The sequence below is a fragment of the Oncorhynchus nerka genome, linkage group LG21, assembly GCF_034236695.1.
Source record: "Oncorhynchus nerka isolate Pitt River linkage group LG21, Oner_Uvic_2.0, whole genome shotgun sequence".
Classification (NCBI taxonomy): domain Eukaryota; kingdom Metazoa; phylum Chordata; class Actinopteri; order Salmoniformes; family Salmonidae; genus Oncorhynchus; species Oncorhynchus nerka.
In genome coordinates, this window is record NC_088416.1 from 29134517 (window position 1) to 29154120 (window position 19604).

Below are 19604 nucleotides of genomic sequence, written 5' to 3' on the forward strand. Positions count from 1 at the left end.
TGGAAAACAGTCATGTGCCAAAAATAGGACAGATGTTCCTCAATAGTATTTAAAGAAAACAAACCATAAAACGCATTTAAGAGTTTATAGAATAATACACATATTCTTGAAATAATGTGTTTTGTAATAGTGAAAGACCCGGGCAAGCCAAAGATGATCAACTATATTGACAAGATAGTCGAGTGGCCATTCTAACAATGGAAATTACATGTCTTCAAAGATGGAAGGCAGCGGGAGAAGGCGCGATCAGGTGGGACCATTCTAACCAATGAGAGGGCAGATACGCGTGTGAACAAGAGGCACAACTCAAATATAAAGTCGTTTTTTTCAGTTGACGAAATACCACGTGTGTCCACTTATATCAGTGCATTCGCAACAACCTAAACATTACGAAAGTTCAATTCTATCAAATAATCCTCACGTAGCAAATTAGCAAAAATTACTCAGTTCGTGGTCCTATTTTCGTGGGACAGATTTTGGGCGAAGTAAACCCTCTCGCTTAGCCTCTTCTCTGTCCATTATTGGGGGCTCGGCGCATCGTACCAGAGTCAGAGGGAGCGCGCTTGACTAAAGCACGCGCCAGGCAGTGATGTGTCGCAGATTTTTAAAACTCAGAAAGATAACCTAAAATACCGCTCAACTATCCAATACGTGCATGTGAGTAAGTGATAAAGACTCCGATAATAGAAAAGGGTTGTAGAGTAGGCAAAAAGCTTGTTTTAGCCGCTGCAGGGGGATTTGGGGGGGATTTTTCTTGGAAAGAACGAGAAACATTTCGCGTTCCCTGTTTTGAGCGTGCGACAAGCAGCCTAGGAGCGATGGAATTGTCATCTATAGGCGAACAAGTGTTTGCAGTTGAATCAATAACCAAGAAGAGAGTCAGAAAGGTAAGCAATGTAGCCGTGCTTCCGAATAGAAATGTAGTCTACCTATCATTGGTGTCTTATGGTTTTAACAGCCAATGTACTACCTGTAATCTTACAGAGTATATATCAGCCATTACACAAAAGTATTGCTACGCACTTTCCGTAGTTTACGCTAGACATTAATATTGTCATTCTGTTCCGTGAAAGCTGCTAATTCTAACACGCAAAAAGTTTAAAATATTTTTTTTTCTGCACATAATGTTGCCTATAGGCTACATCATTTTCAATAAAGAGATTGTGGAATCTTTTCGTTTCCCTTGGTTTGTGTATGTTGTATGTTCTGGATACAGACTACTACCTCAAGTAGTAAAATATAAAAGGGGTGTGTTTAGCAAAATCGGGTCTCATCGTGGGGTATCACTGGTGGGATTGTCCGCGCGGCCAATGTGTGTGAGCTACGCAGTTTATTTGTACGTTACGCCAACAGGAGGAGAACAGAGGACAGGAAGATGGATTGGGGTATCTGGGTGAAAAAAAACTGCTGTGTAATGTTACACCTCGCATGATCCATTCAATATTGTCCTATTATGTTGTTGTAGTATGATCATCACAATGAGACTATGTTTTTGTTTTGTATGGTATGAATCTTACTATGCATTTACTTATGCTTTATTTTGTAAAGTTGGTTTGAAAATGGAAGATTATAATACAATGTTTCATTCTATGTATTGAGTATTCTATACACGCACACCATACAATTATATTATCAATGGGTGGTCCAAAGCGGAGACCTTCGCTGTGCAGCACGTTGCGCAATACGAGTTGTTTACATGTAAAGTCCTACCTATTTCCATCGCTTTTTGACGCTCAAGAAAATTATTTTACATAAAACCCATCCATGTGCGATCACGTCATCACAATAGTAGAGTTCGAGGCCTTTACATTGACGTCATCTCGTACAATCTCCATTTGAAAATAAAATTACCCCAATGAGCTCGACACCGACCCTTTAAAGCGACAGTCATCTTTTTATGCTCCTTGAACTACCGTAACAAAGAGTACTAATTGTGTTATTTGCTCTCTTGCTAAATGTGCCTTTCTCTTTTGCTTCTTAGGGTAATGTGGAATACTTATTGAAGTGGCAGGGATGGCCACCAAAGTAAGTACTCTTCTTATTAATTAGTGAATCCAATACAAATCTGTATGAGTCATGTATGTATGACCTGGGTACATATAGTGCCTTCAGAAATTATTTCCACCCATTGACGTTTTCCATATTTTGTTGTGTTACAGCCTGAATTTAATATTGATTAAATGTATATTTGTTTGGTCACTGGCCTACACACAATACCCCATAATGTCAAAGTATAATTATATTTTTTGAAATATTTACAAATGAATTACAAATGAAAAGCAGAAATGTCTTGTGTCAATGAGTATTCAACCCTTTTGTTATGGTAAGCCTAAATAAGTTAAGGAGTAAACATTTGCTTAACAAGTCACATAATAAGTTGCTTGGACTCACTCTGTGTCCAATAATAGTGTTGAACATGATTTTTGTATGACTACCTCATCTTTGTACCCTACACATACAATTATCTGTAAGGTCCCTCAGTTGAGCAGTGAATGTCAAAAACATTAAACTACAAAGACCAGGGAGGTTTTCCAATGCCTCGCCAAGAGGCCTATTGGTAGATGGGTAAAACAAAATGTAGGTGTCCTTCCTAACTCAGTTGCTGGAGAGTAAGGAAATCGCTGGGGGATTTCACCATGATGCCAATGGTGACTTTAAAACATTTTAATGGCTGTGATAGGAGAAAACTAAGGATAGATCCACAACATTGTAGTTACTCCACAATACTAACCTAATTGACAGAGTGAAAAGAAGGAAGCCTGTACAGAGTAAAATACTGCAAAAAAATATGGCAAAGCAATTAACTTTTTGTCCGGAATACAAAATGTTATGTTTGGGGAAAATCCAATACAACACATTAATGAGTACCACTCTCCATATTTCCAAACATAGGGGTAGCTGCATCATGTTATGTGTATGCTTGTAATCGTTAAGGACTGGGGAGTTTTTCAGGATTAAAAAATAAACGGAATGGAGCTAAGCACATGCAAAATCCTAGAGGAAAACCTGGTTCAGTCTACTTTCCACCAGACACTGGGAGATGAATTCACCTTTCAGCAAGACAATAACCTAAAACACGAGGCCAAATCTACACTGGAGTTGCTTAACAAGAAGACAGTGAGTGGCAGAGTTACAGTTGTGACTTAAATCTATAGCAAGATCTGAAAATGGTTGTCTAGCAATGATCAACAACCAATTTGACAGAACTTGAAGAATTTTGAAAACAATCATGTGCAAATTCTTCACAATCCAGGTGTGGAAAGCTCTTAGAGACTTACCCAGAAAGAATCACAGCTGAAATCGATGCAAAAGCTGATTCTAACATATTGAATCAGGGGGTTGAATATTTATGTAAATTAGATATTTCTGTAGTTCATTTTCAATAAATTGGCAAAATGTCTAAAACATGTTTTCGCTTTGTCATTGTGGGGTATTGTGTGTAGATGGATGAGAAAATATGTTTAATCCGTTTTGAATTCAGGCTGTAACACAACAAAATGTGGAATAAGTCAAGGGGTGTGAAGACTTTCTGAAGGCACTGTAATGTTCCCTCTGCTTCTGATGTCTTAGTAAAAACCTCATATCATTGGTTAAAGTGCCTCATATTTAACACCCCTAATTCCGATTTCCTTAATCAAGGAAGTACACTGACAGGAGAACTGGCAACCACCGTACGCCATTTGGTGCATTTTCGTAATGTGAAGAGTCCGTCCAGATCCAGCGTTAATCCGATTCCGCACGCATCTAAAACTGAAGGGTACCCTTGTTTACCAACACTTTCAATAGAAATAGAGGGGTATACTACGACGCTAGCTAGATCTACTCAGGATTTTCCAAAGCTAGCTAGCTTCACTAAGCTTCATATTCCAACTCAGGCTCCATCCATGTTACGACCATGCATTTAGATTCTTCAGCTGCCGCTAACTCCAGCCAGGTTTGTAACTGCGCTTGCATGTCGCACATGGCTAGTCGAATGCAGAAATCTTCATTGATAAAATGCTGAAACAGCAATCCATCAGCAAGTCTGTGCCACATTTGAGTTTTTTGCTGAAATGAAAGAACTTATCCTGCAAATTCAGCAGGCTATGGTGTGAAATGGGTTATTAGAAGTGGTGTCTTTTTATTACACAATTGTTAAGGCTGTGTTTGTGTGCACGAGCACCTTTCCCCCCCCCCCCCTCACACCTATCGATTAAATTATTGTATTAAGTCATACGAAAATTGTACTGTGTGTGACGTTTCAAATTCTCACTACACATTAGTAAATGTGTAGTGAGATACTGTAGGGTATTTGAATATTATTAACACAATAAAATATTTAACCAGCTGTCTTAAGTGGTTTCAGAGAATGAAGGGGATGATGACATGCTTTTTGCGAGAGGGAGGGGATCTGATTTGATTGGTCCTCAACTCTCAGCTCAAGCACTTCATTTAGGATAAAGTGAATTTAGCCTGCCCCAGAGCAGGTTATAGCTAAAGTATTTGTAGCCATATAAATTTACCTGGCTAAAAGGTGAGCCACCTTCGTGTCAACAGTTATCCAGAGTTGAACTCAGAATTGACCAAAGTTAGCTCGCTAACTCCTCTATCCCGCTACGTAGTATACCCCTCAGGAGTCAAGACAAGTGGGAAAAACATAACAAATTCCAGAACGACTCACTTGCGCAATAGAGGTGGACATTTAAAAGTGTCTGGTGATTGATTTGGTGTATTTGTAATGATATCTATTGACAATTTACAATCTGCCAGGGTTTTAAAAGGTAAGGTATAACCGCTAGCAGTCTCTATACATAAATGAATTGAAAGTTCCCATATGATTCTATAACAACTCCTGTCATTGTACCTCCTTGCCTTATTCAAGGGTATCATGCCATGATGATCCTGCATGAACAGTGCTTATAGAGTGTGATTGTTTTACAGGTACAGCACCTGGGAACCAGAGGACCACATACTGGACCCACGCCTGGTGCTGGCTTATGAAGAGAAGTGAGTAGTACTGAGAGTGCTGTTAGTATGAATACTGCATACTACTTCTTCTCTAGCCATTGCAATTTCATATTCTCTGTGTCTTATCAGGGAGGAGAAGGACCGAGCCCTGGCATACCGCAGGAAAGGACTCAGACCACGAAGACTCGTCTTACGGGTACAGCGCTTACCTTTCTCCTTGTTCAGAACATCCACTTTCTTAATACATTTCTATGTCCCTTACATTAACATAGCAATTACACAAATGACAATACTTAATCGTATATTAAGTTATCTTAAGCCTGCATCACACGAAGCAATTTATGTGTCATCTCAAGCAACTTTGCTGATACATGAAGCAATTCAAACGCAATTGAAATTGCATGCAACGTCCAATCTTGTGAAACATCACGGTTACATAAATTATTTGATAATCCAAATGTTTGCTAATTTTAACAACATTGATATACAGTGCATTCGGAAAGCATTCAGATCCCTTGACTTTTTCAACATTTTGTTACGTCACAACCTTATTCTAAAATGGATGAAATAAAAACATTTCCTAATCAATCTACACACATACCCCATAATGACAAAGCGAAAACAGGTTTTTAGAAATGTTTGCAAATGTATAAAAAAAATTTAAAAACAGATACCTTATTTACCTAAGTATTCAGAACCTTTGCTATGAGACTAGACATTTTGCTCAGGTGCATCCTGATTCCATTGATCATCTGTGAGATGTTTCTACAACTTGATTGGAGTCCACTTGTGGTAAATTCAATTGATTGGATATGATTTGGAAAGGCATACACCTGTCTATATGAGTTCCCACAGTTGACAGTGCATGTCAGAGAAGAATCCAAGCCATGAGGTCAAAGGAGTTGTCCATAGAGATCAGAGACAGGATTGTGTCGAGGCACAGGTCTGGGGAAGGGTACCAAAACATTTCTGCAGCATTGAAGGTCCCCAAGAAAACATTGGCCTCCATCATTCTTAAATGGAAGACGTTTGGAACCACCAAGACTCTTCCTAGAGCTGGCCGACTGAGCAATCGGGGAGAAGGGCCGATGGTCACTCTGAAAGAGCTCCAGAGTTCCTCTGTGGAGATGAGAGAACCTTCCAGAAGGACAACCATCTCTGCAGCACTCTTCCAATCGGGCCTTTATGGTAGAGTGGCCAGATGGAAGCCACTACTCAGAAAATAGCTGTGCAGCGATGCTCTCCATCCAACCTGACAGAGCTTGAGAGGATCTGCAGAGAAGAATGGGAGACACTCCCCAAATGCAGGTGTGCCAAACTTGTAGCATCATACCCAAGAAGACTCGAGGCTGTAATCGCTGCCAAAGGTGCTTCAACAAAGTACTGAGTAAAGGGTCTGAATACTTATGTAGATGTGATATTTCCAAAAACCTGTTTTCTTCTTAGCCATTATGGCGTATTGTGTGTAGATTGATGAGGGGGAAAAAACAAGTTAATACATTTTAGAATAACGCTGTAACGTAATAAATGTGGAAAAAGTCAAGAAGTCTGAATACTTTCTGTATTTACTGTATATTTACAGCCCTCTTTTCCCCAATAAAACGAAATGTGCAACGTTGATTCAAAGTCTCTGAGGTGACCAGGACATGCGTGTGTCCTAATAGGGTGAGGAGACAAAGTAGCCAGTGGTGGTTGGAGTTCTGGGGCCTGACCAGCTTGCACAATATCCTTCCTGTATGAGTGGCGGGGTATTGGGGCTGTGGGGGGGGATCAGTTTCCATTTCTATAGTTCAGTATAGGCAGTCAGCAAATGCAGCTTGTATGCCAATGAGACCCATTGACTAACTGGACATAGCACAGCTCCAGACACATACATTTGATCCATGGGCATTGATGGACAGTTGGTGGGTTGCAGAGGAAGTGGAGCTGATTAAGCATGGTGCACAAAGACCACTATCTCAGTCAAACCCCAGCCACCATAAACAAGATTATTTCACATATAATTCACTGTATCACAATTCCAGTGGGTCAGAATTTTACATACACCAAGTTGACTGTGCCTTTAAACAGCTTGGAAAATTCCTGAAAATGATGTCATGGCTTTAGAAGCTTCTGATAGACTATTAACATCATTTGAGTCAATTGGAGGTGTACCTGTGGATTTATTTCACGGCCTACCTTAAAACTCAGTGCCTCTTTGCTTGACATCATGGGAAAATCAAAAGAAATCAGAAAATTTGTAGACCTCCACAAGTCTGGTTCATCCTTGGGAGCAATTTCCAAACGCCTGAAGGTACCATGTTCATCTGTACAAACAATAGTACGCAAGTATAAACACCATGGGACCACGCAGCCGTCATACCGCTCAGGAAGGAGACGCGTTCTGTCTCCTAGAGATGAACGTACTTTGGTGCGAAAAGTACAAATCAATCCCAGAACAACAGGAAAGGACCTTGTGAAGATGCTGGAGGAAACAGGTACAAATGTATCTATATCCACAGTAAAACAAGTCCTATATCGACATAACCTGAAACGCCGCTCAGCAATGAAGAAGCCACTGCTCCAAAACTGCCATAAAAAAGCCAGTTTACGGTTTGCAACTGCACATGGGGACAAAGATCGTACCTTTTGAAGAAATGTCCTCTGGTCTGATGAAACAAAAATAGAACTGTTTGGCCATAATGACCATCGTTATGTTTGGAGGAAAAAGGGGGAGGCTTGGAAGCCGAAGAACACCATCCCAACCGTGAAGCACGGGGATGGCAGCATCATGTTGTGGGGGTGCTTTGCTGCAGGAGGGACTGGTGCCCGTCACAAAATAGATAACATCATGAGGCAGAAAATTGAGGTGGATATATTGAAGCAACATCTAAAGACATCAGTCAGGAAGTTAAAGCTTGGTCGCAAATGGGTCTTCCAAATGGACAATGACCCTGAGCATACTTCCAAAGTTGTGGCAAAGTGGCTTAAGGACAACGAAGTCAAGGTGTTGGAGTGGCCATCACAAAGCCCTGACCTCAATCCTATCGAAACTTTGTGGGCAAAACTGAAAAAAGGAGGCCTAAAAACCTGACTCTGTTACACCAGCTCTGTCAGAAGGAATGGGTCAAAATTCACCCAACTTATTGTGGGAAGCTTGTGGAAGGCTACCCGAAACGTTTGACCCAAGTTAAACCATTTAAAAGACAATGCTACCGAACACTAATTGAGTGTATGTACACTTCTGACCCACTGGGAATGCGATGAAATAAATAAAAGCTGTTATAAATCATTCCCTCTACTATTATTCTGACATTTCACATTTGTAAAATAAAGTGGTGATCCTAACTGACCTACGACAGATCATTTTTACTAGGATTAAATGTCAGGAATTGTGAAAAACTGAGTTTAAATGTATTTGGCTAAGGTGTATGCATACTTCTGACTTCAACTGTATGTTGGAATTACTGCACAGTTTTCCAGACCAATGCATATGTCACCCCAGCATGAGAGCTCATTCTTTACAATGCAGCCCATTTCAGGTGTCACATGGGCTGGCCAGCCATGGTTGGTAGCAAAATATGTATGAGGGCAATGCACGCCATCAATTTCCAGACAGCATGTTGGCTGTTGAATGGCCTCCTGACATGTGGCAGTCCAGTTCCATGGTGTCTCTGTCTCTAGTAACTGCCTGAGGAGAGGACTGGTGGTGGAGTGGGCCTATCAGTGCAATTCCTATGACATGCCCATTAAGTTGATGGCATTTCTTGTCAATGAGTGTCAGATTGTGTTGGTTTATTGTAGTGAACACCTGCCTTGTGTGGTTGTATTCTCCCAATACACCATAATGTCACCAAGTCAACATATATGGCAACTCCCGGGCAGACATGATTGTCTGGATGAAGCAATGTGCCAGCTCAACCTGAACAGTATAAGAGTGCACTGGAAACATCCCAATGTGCATCACAAATGCAGTGAGCCAGAGGAAGGTCATGTTGGATTCAGGCAGACGTATTGTACTAGCAATGAATCAAAGCTCACTTCTACATGATAAGGATGTGACTTAAGAGCCCAATCCTGGAGGTGCAAGTTATAGTACAGTGAGGGTAAGTTGTAGAACTAGGGAGAGGGTGCCAGAGTCCAGGGTTGGATGATTCTCTTTCCTTTCATTGGAGCCTCCCAGTTGCCTCATTGACACTCATAGGCTTGTGGTGTTGCCATCCCAAGCAGTCTGTTGCCTTTTTATACAGTGGCTTCAGAAAGTATTCATACCCCTTGACTTATTCAACATTTGTTGTGTTACAACCTGAATTCAAAATGTATTAAATATATATTTTTTCTCTCACATACCTACACACACTACCCCATAATGACAATGTGAAAACATGTTTTTTTTTAAATTGTTGCAAATATATTGGGGGAAAAATACAGAAATATCTCATTTACATAAGTATTGACACAGTCAATACATGTTAGAATCTCTTTTGGCAGTGATTACAGCTGTGATTCTTTAAGAGCTTTGCACACCTGGATTAGCACATTATTATTTTTTTAGTTCTTCAAGCTCTGTCAAGTTGGTTGTTGAATAATGCTAGACAGCCAATTTCAAGTTTTGCCATAGATTTTCAAGCCGATTTAAGACAAAACTGTAACTATGTCACTAAGGAACATTCAAAGTTTTATTGGTAAGCAACTCCAGTGTATAATTTGGCCGTGTGTTTTAGGTTATTTTCCTGCTGAAAGGTGCATTTGTCTCCCAGTGTCTATTGGAAAGTAGACTGAACCGGATTTTCCTCTAGGATTTTGCCTGTGCTTAGGTCTATTCAGTTTCTTTTTATCTTAAAAAATTCCCTTGTCGTTGCCGATGACAAGCATACCCATAACATGATGCAGCCACCACCATGCTTGAAATAGGAAGAGTGGTACTCAGTGAAGTAATGGATTTGGACATAAAGTAAATTTCATTGCCCAAAATTTTGCAGGGTTACTTTAGTGCCTTATTGCAAACAGGTGAGACAACTATTTTCACAGTTAATCAGGAAACCCAGATTATGGACATGATTTATCACTAACCTGGTGTGTGTCTCGACCAATTCTCTCGACTTCGCTATTATAAGACAGTCGTCTAGATAGCACAATATCCGTATCCTGTCTGTCTGACTATGAATAGGCGGCGGTGTGTTAACATGCGAAAAGGTAGTTTTCGTAATGATTTGTTCAACACCCTCAAATCTAAGATCAGTCTCATGCCACTGCCTTTCTTTGGCACTCGAAAATATCTCTGATAATGACCCGTGTTTTTGTCTGCTTCCATAACTGGGCGAATAGCTCCTTTTCCTCCAAGGGAGGTTATTTCCTGTTCTAGAATAGGGGCCACTTGAGCTGAAACTGTCGTGGGTGTGACACCAGCGAACTGCAACGCGTAACCCTTCCAAATTGTATTCAGTACACAAGGGGGAGCTGCACATGCATGTTTCCATACACTCAGTCTGCTGGACAGGTCTACTCTTTCTATTAGAGAGGGCAGGGCTGTCATTTGATTTGGAATAGCTAACTGGGCTACAGACAGAGGCTGCTGTGCAGTTTAACGATTTATATTTTTGACTGTTTAGCCAAGTCACAGGCAGAGGCTGCTGTGCAGTTTGACGATTTATGTTTTTGACTGTTTAGCCAAGTCACAGGCAGAGGCTGCTGTGCAGTTTGACGATTTATATTTTTGATAGGCCCGAAGAGCCCAGATACTGTGACAGGAGCATTTAGCAGCACGTTCTTCTCCCTTTCTGACATTTGGGTGAGGTTGAGCCACAAGTGACGGTGTACCACGACAGAGAATCCCATGATTCTGCCCGTGTCCTGGGCAGCACACCTTGTCATGTGTAGGGCGAAGTCTGTCGCCTTCCTGAGCTCAATGTATATCTCTGCAGTAGCCTGCTGTTCCCTGTCCCGGGCCTGGTAGGCCTGGACGATGGCCATGGTGTTTAACATGGCTGCTGACTCGGCCGGCTGCCTTGTTAGACTGGATGATAGCTGCGGCTTCACTGCCGCAGAGACTGCTGAGAGGTGTGAGGCTATGGTTTCTTTGAGCAGGGGCATGGATATATATCCCAGCTGAGGCTCTGTGTCGAAGCTCTGGTTGGGAGAGCTTGTCTGTTGTGGCTTCTCCCAGGATTGCCTCACCTCATTCCTGACATCTGAGAACAGGGGGAGGGGTCTAGGGCGGGGCTGACTATCATGCCAGAGACTGGGTGACTGACGGTGGGAAGTAAGCCCCTGCTAGTATGGTTTCAGGGGCTGGTTGTGGATCTAGCTTAGTCACAGCCCTGCCCAGGACCTCCATGAACTCCTTGTTGTAAGGGTCCTTGTCAGAGATCGTCACCCTCACTCTGAGCCCTTTCATCTGAGCCAGGATCTCCATAGGCGTCCCACTGACTGGCATGGAAGTCTCTCAGCTCCCGGTGTGCTGCGTCCTCGAAATAAGCAGCAGGTTGGGGAAGGGCAGAGGTGTGGAGGCTCTGTCGAGTATTGGAAAGCTGCACCTCACCCACTCGTCCGTAGGCTCCCAGGAGCTGGGTGGTGGAGGGAAGGCAGGGGAACCCCGGAGCAGTGGATACAGAAGAAGGGGTCCATAAGAGCCACCTCCGTGCTCTGTTCCAAGCCATCGGGCGTAGTCTCTGTGACCGTCCCTCCCCGACATGTGTGCCTTGCACTTGAATTACTATTTTATCCTGGCAGAGAACGTCATTTCGGCCTGAGGAGAAAAATCATTCAAACTCAGAAAAACCTAATGGAATCCGTCTGGTACCTTTACTCAAAGCTTACGAACACTCTGAGTGTGATTGGGGAGGCGATTAATTAAATAATGACCCCAGAATCTTTGGTCTGCAAGTGTGACGCATTAGCTAGCTAGCTAGAAGGACCACTAGCTAAGAGTGGCTAGCAAGCTAGCTGACTCAGGCTACTAAACGGACCGATGTTGAAGGAATCTAAAGAAAATAAAAAATATACAGTACCAGTCAAAAGTTTGAACACACCTACTCATTCAAGGGTTTTTCTTTGTTTTGACTATTTTTTACATTGTAGAATAATTAGTGAAGACATCAAACTATGAAATAACACATATGGAATCATGTAGTAACCAAAAAAGTGTTTAACAAATCAAAATATATTTTTGATTCTTAAAAGTAGCCACCCTTTGCCTTGATGACAGCTTTGCACACTCTTGGCATTCTCTCCACCAGCTTCACCTGGAATGCTTTTCCAACAGTCTTGAAGGAGTTCCCACATATGCTGAGCACTTGTTGGCTGCTTCTCCGTCACTCTGCAGTCCAACTCATCCCAAACCATCTCAATTGGGTTGAGGTCGGGTGATTGTGGAGGCCAGGTCATCTGATGCAGCTCTCCATCACTCTCCTTCTTGGTCAAATAGCCCTTACACAGCCTGGAGGTGTGTTGGGTCATTGTCCTGTTGAAAAACAAATGATAGTCCCACTAAGCGCAAACCAGATGGGATGGTGTATCGCTGCAGAATGCTGTGATAGCCATGCTGGTTAAGTGTGCCTTGAATTCTAAATAAATCACAGACAGTGTCACCAGCAAAGCACCATCACACCACCTCCTCCATGCTTCACAGTGGGCACCACACATGCGGAGATCATCCATTCACCTACTCTGCGTCTCACAAAGCCACAGCAATTGGAACAAAAATCTCAAATTTGTACTCATCAGTCCAAAGGACAGATTTCCACTGGTCTAATGTCCATTGCTAGTGTTTCTTGACCCAAACTATTCTCTTCTTCTTATTGGTGTCCTTTAGTAGTGGTTTCTTTGCAGCAATTCACAGATGAAGGCCTGATTTCAAGAAGTCTCTTCTGAACAGTTGATGTTGAGATGTGTCTGTTATTTGAATCATTTATTTGGGCTGCAATCTGAGGTGCAGTTAACTCTAATGAACGTATCCTCTGCAGCAGGGGTAACTCTGGGTCTTCCTTTTGTGTGGCGGTCCTCATGAGAGCCAGTTTCATCATAGCACTTGATGGTTTTTGCAATTGCACTTGAAGAAACTTTCAAAGTTCTTGATATTGTCTGCATTGACTGACCTTCATGTCTCAAAGTAATGATGGATTGTCATTTCTGCTTGCTTATTTGAGCTGTTCTTGACATAAAAGGGACTTTGACTTTTAGCAAATAGGGCTATCTTGTGTATACCGCCCTACCTTGTCACAACACAACTGATTGGAAAGAAATTCCATAAATTAACTTTTAACAAGGCACACCTGTTAATTTAAATGCATTCCCGGTGACTACCTCATGAAGCTGGTTGAGAGAATGCCCAGAGTGTGCAAAGCTGTCATCAAGGCAAAGGGTGGCTACTTTGAAGAATCTCAAATATATGTTAATTTGTTTAACACTTTTTTGTTTACTATATGATTCCATATGAGTAGGTGTGTCCAAACTTTTGACTGGTACTGTATGTTCTTCGCCGCTCGGTCGAAGTTGTAGGCCGTCTGAAATTGAGCAGTTTAGACGAAAAATAAGTATAGATGAATTTACAGATGATACGAATGGTGGCTTTGATAAACAGCAGTTGCTGAATAAAGCAAGAGTAACACTCTCCGGCAGGGCAGTGCGTATTATACCCTCTGGTGAGGGGCCAATCACTGCCTGCAGTGGCCAAGACGGGACTTGGGTGGTTTCATAGTTTAAAATTATTCAGTGGTGCTGTCTTACTACTTATAGCATAGTAAGAACTCGATTTCAAGATTAAGTAAAACTCAAACTGTTTTAAAGTCACCATTGGCCTTATGGTGAAATCCCTGAGCGGTTTCCTTCCTCTTCGGCAACTGAGTTAGGAAGGACTACTCTATATTTGTAGTGACTCGGGTGTGATGATACACCATCCACGATTTTTACCCATCTACCAATAGGTGCCCTTCTTTGCGAGGCAGTGGAAAACCTCAATGGTCTTTGTGGACGAATCTGTGTTTGAAAATGGATTTGGAGTCAAATGTCCTCATGTCTTTTTTGTATGTATGGCAGACAATTGACTGCTCAAATTCCAAATTTGAGCAATATCAGAGCTTGCAATATTGGGTTAAATAAGCTTATGTGGCCCACCACCCCTCCAGCCAGGCATTATTCTGTCCTGTTTGAGTTTAGGGGGTGTGTCCCATCATCTATAAATGTAACTACTTTTGCAGTAAAATATTTTTACACAACCATCCATTTCATATACAGTGCCTTCAAAAAGAATTCAGACCCCTTGACTTTTTCCACATTTTGTTAGGTTACAGCCTTTTTCTAAAATTGATTAAATAGTTTTTTCCATTTCATCAATCTACACACATTACCCCATAATGACAAAGCAAAAATAGTTTTTTTAGAAATTTTTGCTATAAAAAAAAATATTATTCAGACCCTGTACTCAGTACTTTGTTGAAGCACCTTTGGCAGCGATTCGTCTTGGATATGACGCTACAAGCTTGGCACACCTGTATTTCTGGTTCACCAACTACTTCTCAGAGTTCAGTGTGTCAAATCGGAGGGCCTGTTGTCCGGACCTCTGGCTGTCTCTATGGGGGTGCCACAGGATTCAATTCTCGGGTCGACTCTTTTCTCTGAAAACATCAATGATGTCGCTCTTACGGGTGGTGATTCTCTGATCCACTTCCATGCAGACGACACCATTCTGTATACTTCTGGCCCTTTGAACACTGTGTTAACAAACCTCCAGACGAGCTTCAATGCCATACAACTCTCCTTCCATGGCCTCCAACTGCTCTTAAATGCAAGTAAAACTAAATGCATGCTCTTCAACCGATCGCTGCCAGCACCTGTCTAGCATCTCTACTCTGGACGGATCTGACTTAGAATATGTGGACAACTACAAATACCTAGGTGTCTGGTTAGACTGTAAACTCTCCTTCCAGACTCACATCAAGCATCTAGAATTAGCTTCCTATTTCGCAAAACAAAGCATCCTTCACTCATGCTGCCAAACATACCCTCGTAAAACTGACTATCCTACCGATCCTTGACTTTGGAGATGTCATTTACAAAATAGTCTCAAACACTCTACTCAGCAAATTGGATGCAGTCTATCACAGTGCCATCCGTTTTGTCACCAAAGCCATATATACTACCCACCATTGCGACCTGTATGCTCTTGTTAGCTGGCCCTCACTTCACATTTGTCGCCAAACCCACTGGCTTCAGGTCATCTATAAGTCTTTGCTAGGTAAAGCCCCACCTTCTCAGCTCACTGGTCACCATAGCCGCACGCACCCGTAGTACGCGCTCCAGCAGGTATATTTCACTGGTCACCCCCAAAGCCAACTCCTCCTTTGGCCACCTTTCCTTCCAGTTCTCTGCTGCCAATGACTGGAACTAATTGCAAAAATCACTGAAGCTGGAGGCTCATATCCTCCTCACTAACTTTAAGCATCAGCTGTCAGAGCAGCTTACAGATCATTGCACCTGTACATAGCCCATCTGTAAATATCCCACCCAACTACCTCATCCCCATATTGTTTTTGTTATTTGCTCCTTTGCACCCCAGTATCTCTTCTTGCACATTCATCCTCTACTCATCTATCACTCCAGTGTTTAATTGCTATATTGTAATTATTTTGGCACTATGGCCTATTTATTGCCTTACCTCACTAATCTTACTTAATTTGCACACACTGTATATAGACTTTTCTATTGTGTTATTGACTGTACGTTTGTTTATTCCATGTGTAACTCTGTGTTGTTTGTGTCACACTGCTTTGCTTTATCTTGGCCAGGTGTAAATGAGAACTTGCTCTCAGCTGGCCTACCTGGTTAAATAAAGGTGAGATAAAAATTGATGGAATTTCTCCCATTCTTCTCTGCAGATCCTCTCAAGCTCTGTCAGGTTGGATGGGGAGCGTCGCTACACAGCTATTTTCAGGTCTCTCCCAAGATGTTCGATCTGGTTCAAGTCCGGGCTCTGGCTGAGACATTGAGACTTGTCCCGAAGCCAATACTGGGTTGTTTTGGCTGTGTGCTTTAGGTCGTTGTCCTGTTGGAAGATGAACCTTCGCCCAAGTCTCAGGTTCCTGACCGCTCTGTTTTCATCGTGCTAGGTGTTGTCCAGATGTGACGCTTGGCATTCAGGCCAAATAGTTCAATCTTTGTTTCATCAGACCAGAGAATCTTGTTTCCCATGGTCTAAGACTCTTTAGGTGTCTTTTGGCAAACTCCAAGTGGGCTGTCATGTGCCTTTTACTGTTGTCCTTCCGAAAGGTTCTCCCATCCCCACAGAGTAACTCTAGAGCTCTGTCAGAGTAACCATCGGCTTCTTGGTCACCTCTCTGACCAAGGACCTTCTCCCCCCGATTGCTCAGTTTGGCCGGGTTGCCAGCTCTAGAAAGAGTCTTGGTGGTTCTAAACTTCTTCCATTTAAGAAGAATGGAGGCCACTCTGTTCTTGGGGACCTTTGGTACCCTTCCCCAGATCTGTTGCTCGACACAACCCTGTCTCGGAGCTCTACGGACAATTCCTTCGACCTCATGGCTTGGTTTTTGCTCTGACATACACTGTCAACTGTGGGACCTTCTATATAGACAGGTGTGTGCCTTTCCAAATCATGTCAAATCAATTGAATTTACCACAGGTGGACTTCAATGATGTTGCAGAAACATCTCATGGATGATCATTGGAAACAGGATGGACCTGAGCTCAATTTTTAGTCTGATAGCAAAGGGTCTGAATACTTATGTAAATAGGGTATTTATTTTTTTATTTTTTGCAAACATTTCTAAAAACCTGTTTTCGCTTTGTCATTATTGGGTATTGTGTGTAGATTGCTGAGGATTTTCTTTCTTTAATCCATTTTAGAATAAGGCTGTAACAAAATGTGGAAGAAGTTAAGGGGTCTGAATACTTATCGAAGGAATTGTATGGAAGACCTTAGAGATATGGAAAAACATGGTTGTGCTTTGTTATACCTCGGGTAGCGGTATCTCAAAGACTAAAACCCTTTTTGAAGATTTTGACCATTAGCGTACTGGGTCGGAGTTCCGAACGGAACGATATGACCACTCATGTAAACTTTTTTCTGCGCCCTGATTGGACATTGCATACAGTCAGTTGCGTGACATAAGATTGATTTCTATCTCTTGCGTTGCAACCATGTTGCAGGCAATTTTTGGGGTGACACACTGAGCATCACTGAAGCCACTTTGTTGCAATCAACAGAAATTGCGTCCAGATTGCTACGTGTGACATCGGCTTTAGTCTTCTCTTCTCCTACAGAATATCTATGCCATGGACCTCCGTAGTGCACACAAAGTCCCAGATACCCCTCGTCTGCGCCTCTCCCTTACCCGCTCCATGGGCTCCGAGCTGGACCAGGGCAGTCTGCCATACAGGGCGGGGGAGGGAGGGAGCGTCTACCCCCGCCTGGCAAGACGCAAGAACAAGCAGAGGGTGTCCAAACCTGTGTCTGACAACAATTCCCTTCAACCACTGACCCGCATACAGGACCCCATGGAGCATGAATGGCAAGGCGCAGAGGAGAGACCGGAATCAGAGTTAACAACAGGCACACGTGAAAACCGTCTATTCAGTTTGTTTTCTATCAAACATTTAATGAAACATTTGATCATCTATTTTTTATCTCGGTTTGAAGGTCAGGATTGGTCCTATTCGTGGTATATTGATCTCATTTCCTGTGTCTTTCTCTCTTAAGGGCATAGCCGGTCAGAGTGCAGCTATCCCATGATGGAGCAGGAGGTGGAGTCGACGACTGACAGAGTGGAGAGTTGTGGTTCCACACTGGGCTCTGGAGATGAGACATTGGGGGGTGGGGCCTTGTTGAGGGTGACAGGGGCAGGGTACAGGTCAGAGGGTGGGACCTCTGAAACTGGACAGGAACAAATGGATAGGACTGATCAATCAGAGAGCTGTGTTTCTGCAGAGGGTCCAGAAGACCTTAACATTAGCAATAGGTTAGTGGACAGTGACACAGAAGTGGAATTGGGGACAGATACCTTGATTGACAGGGTAGAAAGGTTAGGCACAGCTAATGCTATTGAGAGGGTAGAGGGGTTGGGGACAGATTATTTTATTGACAGGGTAGAGGAGATGGGGACACATATTCTGATTGACAGGGATAGCACTTCAGTGGTGGATGTTGGAGATGAAACCGTGGCTGATGGTTCTGTGGTCTGTACCGATGTTGAGGTTGCAGAGGAAGTGGTGGAGAATGACACAAAACAGCAAGGTGAAGAGGTTGTGACACAGTGTCCAGACAGTAGTGGCGCAGAAGTGAATCCTGGCAAAGTGATTGTGACCTATGTGACTATCAACTCTTTGACCGTAACTTTCAAAGAGGCCTTGGCAGCTGAAGGGTTTTTTAAGAGCTGAAGGACAGAGTTCTGAGAGAGGATTAGAGAACATGTGAGGTTATACATGAAATGCAGCCCATATGTTGAATTTACCACTTAGGAACATGTTTAGATAAACAACCACAATGTAATTTGTCATTAAAGATGTTTACAAAGCCTATGAGAGTAAATTGATACCAATTACTAGGGTTTTGGTAAGGTATTGTACCTTAGAGAATTGGGTGGTAATTTTCACGTGTTTGGTTCTGGAAAGATGATTAGTAAGAGAGGATGAGGAAAGATGGATGAGGGAGAGAGCAGTTGACTCCTGAATGTCATATTTATAACATTACTACGTCTCCAATGTCTCTTATTCCAGGAGGCTCATTTCGGTTGCTCTTTTTTCTAACGCTTTTGTATTGTCGTCTGTCTTCCTCAGTATTAACAGTAAGTTGTGTATGTCCCGTACACCCTTGTCCTCCATTCGATTTGTTGGTTTGATTTCTATAACAAAGAAACAGAAAGGAGAGAAGGAATGCCTGGAGGGATAGAAGTTTAAGCATTTCAAGATGAAGGCTGGCTGCGTTGAAGTATTGTTGTTTTTCTTTATTTTACTTCTCAAATTAAAAGAGCCTTACTGATTCTAGTTTTGTATTACCATTTGATAGTCCACCCCTCTCGCTAAGCCTTTGTGCATTTCTAAAGAGGGGATATCAGTTTACACCACTCATTCCCAAATGTGTTTTAGGTCTCATCAGTTACTCCTTTTTCTAACGCATTTGTATAAAGTCGACTGTCTTCCTCAGTGTTTACAGTAAGTTATGCATGTCCTGTCAATCACGCACAGCCTTGTCCTTCATTTCATTCAATGTTTATTTCTATGACAAAAATAGAAAGGAAAGAAGGAATTCCTGGAAGAATAGAAGTTCAGCATTCCAAGATGAAGGCTGGCTACGTTGAAGTATTGCTTTTACTTCCAGGTAAAACAAAAAGGCATATTCTTGTATTACCAATTGATAGTCCACCCCTCTCACTAAGCCTTTGTGCATTTCTGAAGAGGAGATATCAGCTTGCACATGTCCTACTGCAACAATGGTGTAAACTGAAGCAAATGTTCTCGGTTGTATTTATCGCATGTCACATGTAAAAGCTCAATTAAATGTCACGTGTTGAAAAATGTATCTTTGGTCACAATGACATGTCAAATGTCTTCTCTATACCATATGCCTAGAAATATATATATATAGTGTCAAATCTACTTGTGCTTGAGATTCATATAACCTCAACATTTTAGCATGGAATAAAACATGTTAGCAGTAACAGAAGTGT

The 19604-nt window shown here is 42.2% G+C and overlaps 1 protein-coding gene across 6 annotated transcripts; it reads left to right on the top strand.

Annotated features, from left to right (window-relative positions):
- The first annotated feature begins 526 nt into the window (after positions 1-526).
- LOC115104265 (uncharacterized) lies at positions 527-19456 on the top strand. 6 transcript variants are annotated; one of them, XM_065006531.1, is made up of 7 exons: positions 527-887; positions 1982-2025; positions 3644-3757; positions 4921-4986; positions 5077-5143; positions 17185-17515; positions 17639-19456. In XM_065006531.1, exons 1-7 carry the CDS (start codon positions 819-821, stop codon positions 18313-18315), a joined length of 1368 nt encoding a protein of 455 aa, XP_064862603.1. In that variant the 5' UTR covers positions 527-818; the 3' UTR covers positions 18316-19456. The 6 variants fall into 6 exon arrangements, with proteins under 6 accessions (XP_064862603.1, XP_064862605.1, XP_064862606.1 ...); XM_065006533.1 differs by having other exon boundaries at positions 528-887; positions 17185-17497; XM_065006534.1 differs by having other exon boundaries at positions 528-887; positions 17185-17491.
- Positions 19457-19604: the final 148 nt, after the last annotated feature.

What these genes read in the sequence shown, in the direction of transcription:
- LOC115104265 (XM_065006531.1), top strand. Translation starts at nt 819, where the DNA reads ATGGAATTGTCATCTATAGGCGAACAAGTGTTTGCAGTTGAATCAATA. An exon ending in CCAAGAAGAGAGTCAGAAAG is followed by an intron (nt 888 to 1,981) that starts GTAAGCAATGTA and finishes TTTGCTTCTTAG; the next exon opens with GGTAATGTGGAATACTTATT. An exon ending in GTGCTGGCTTATGAAGAGAA is followed by an intron (nt 4,987 to 5,076) that starts GTGAGTAGTACT and finishes GTGTCTTATCAG; the next exon opens with GGAGGAGAAGGACCGAGCCC.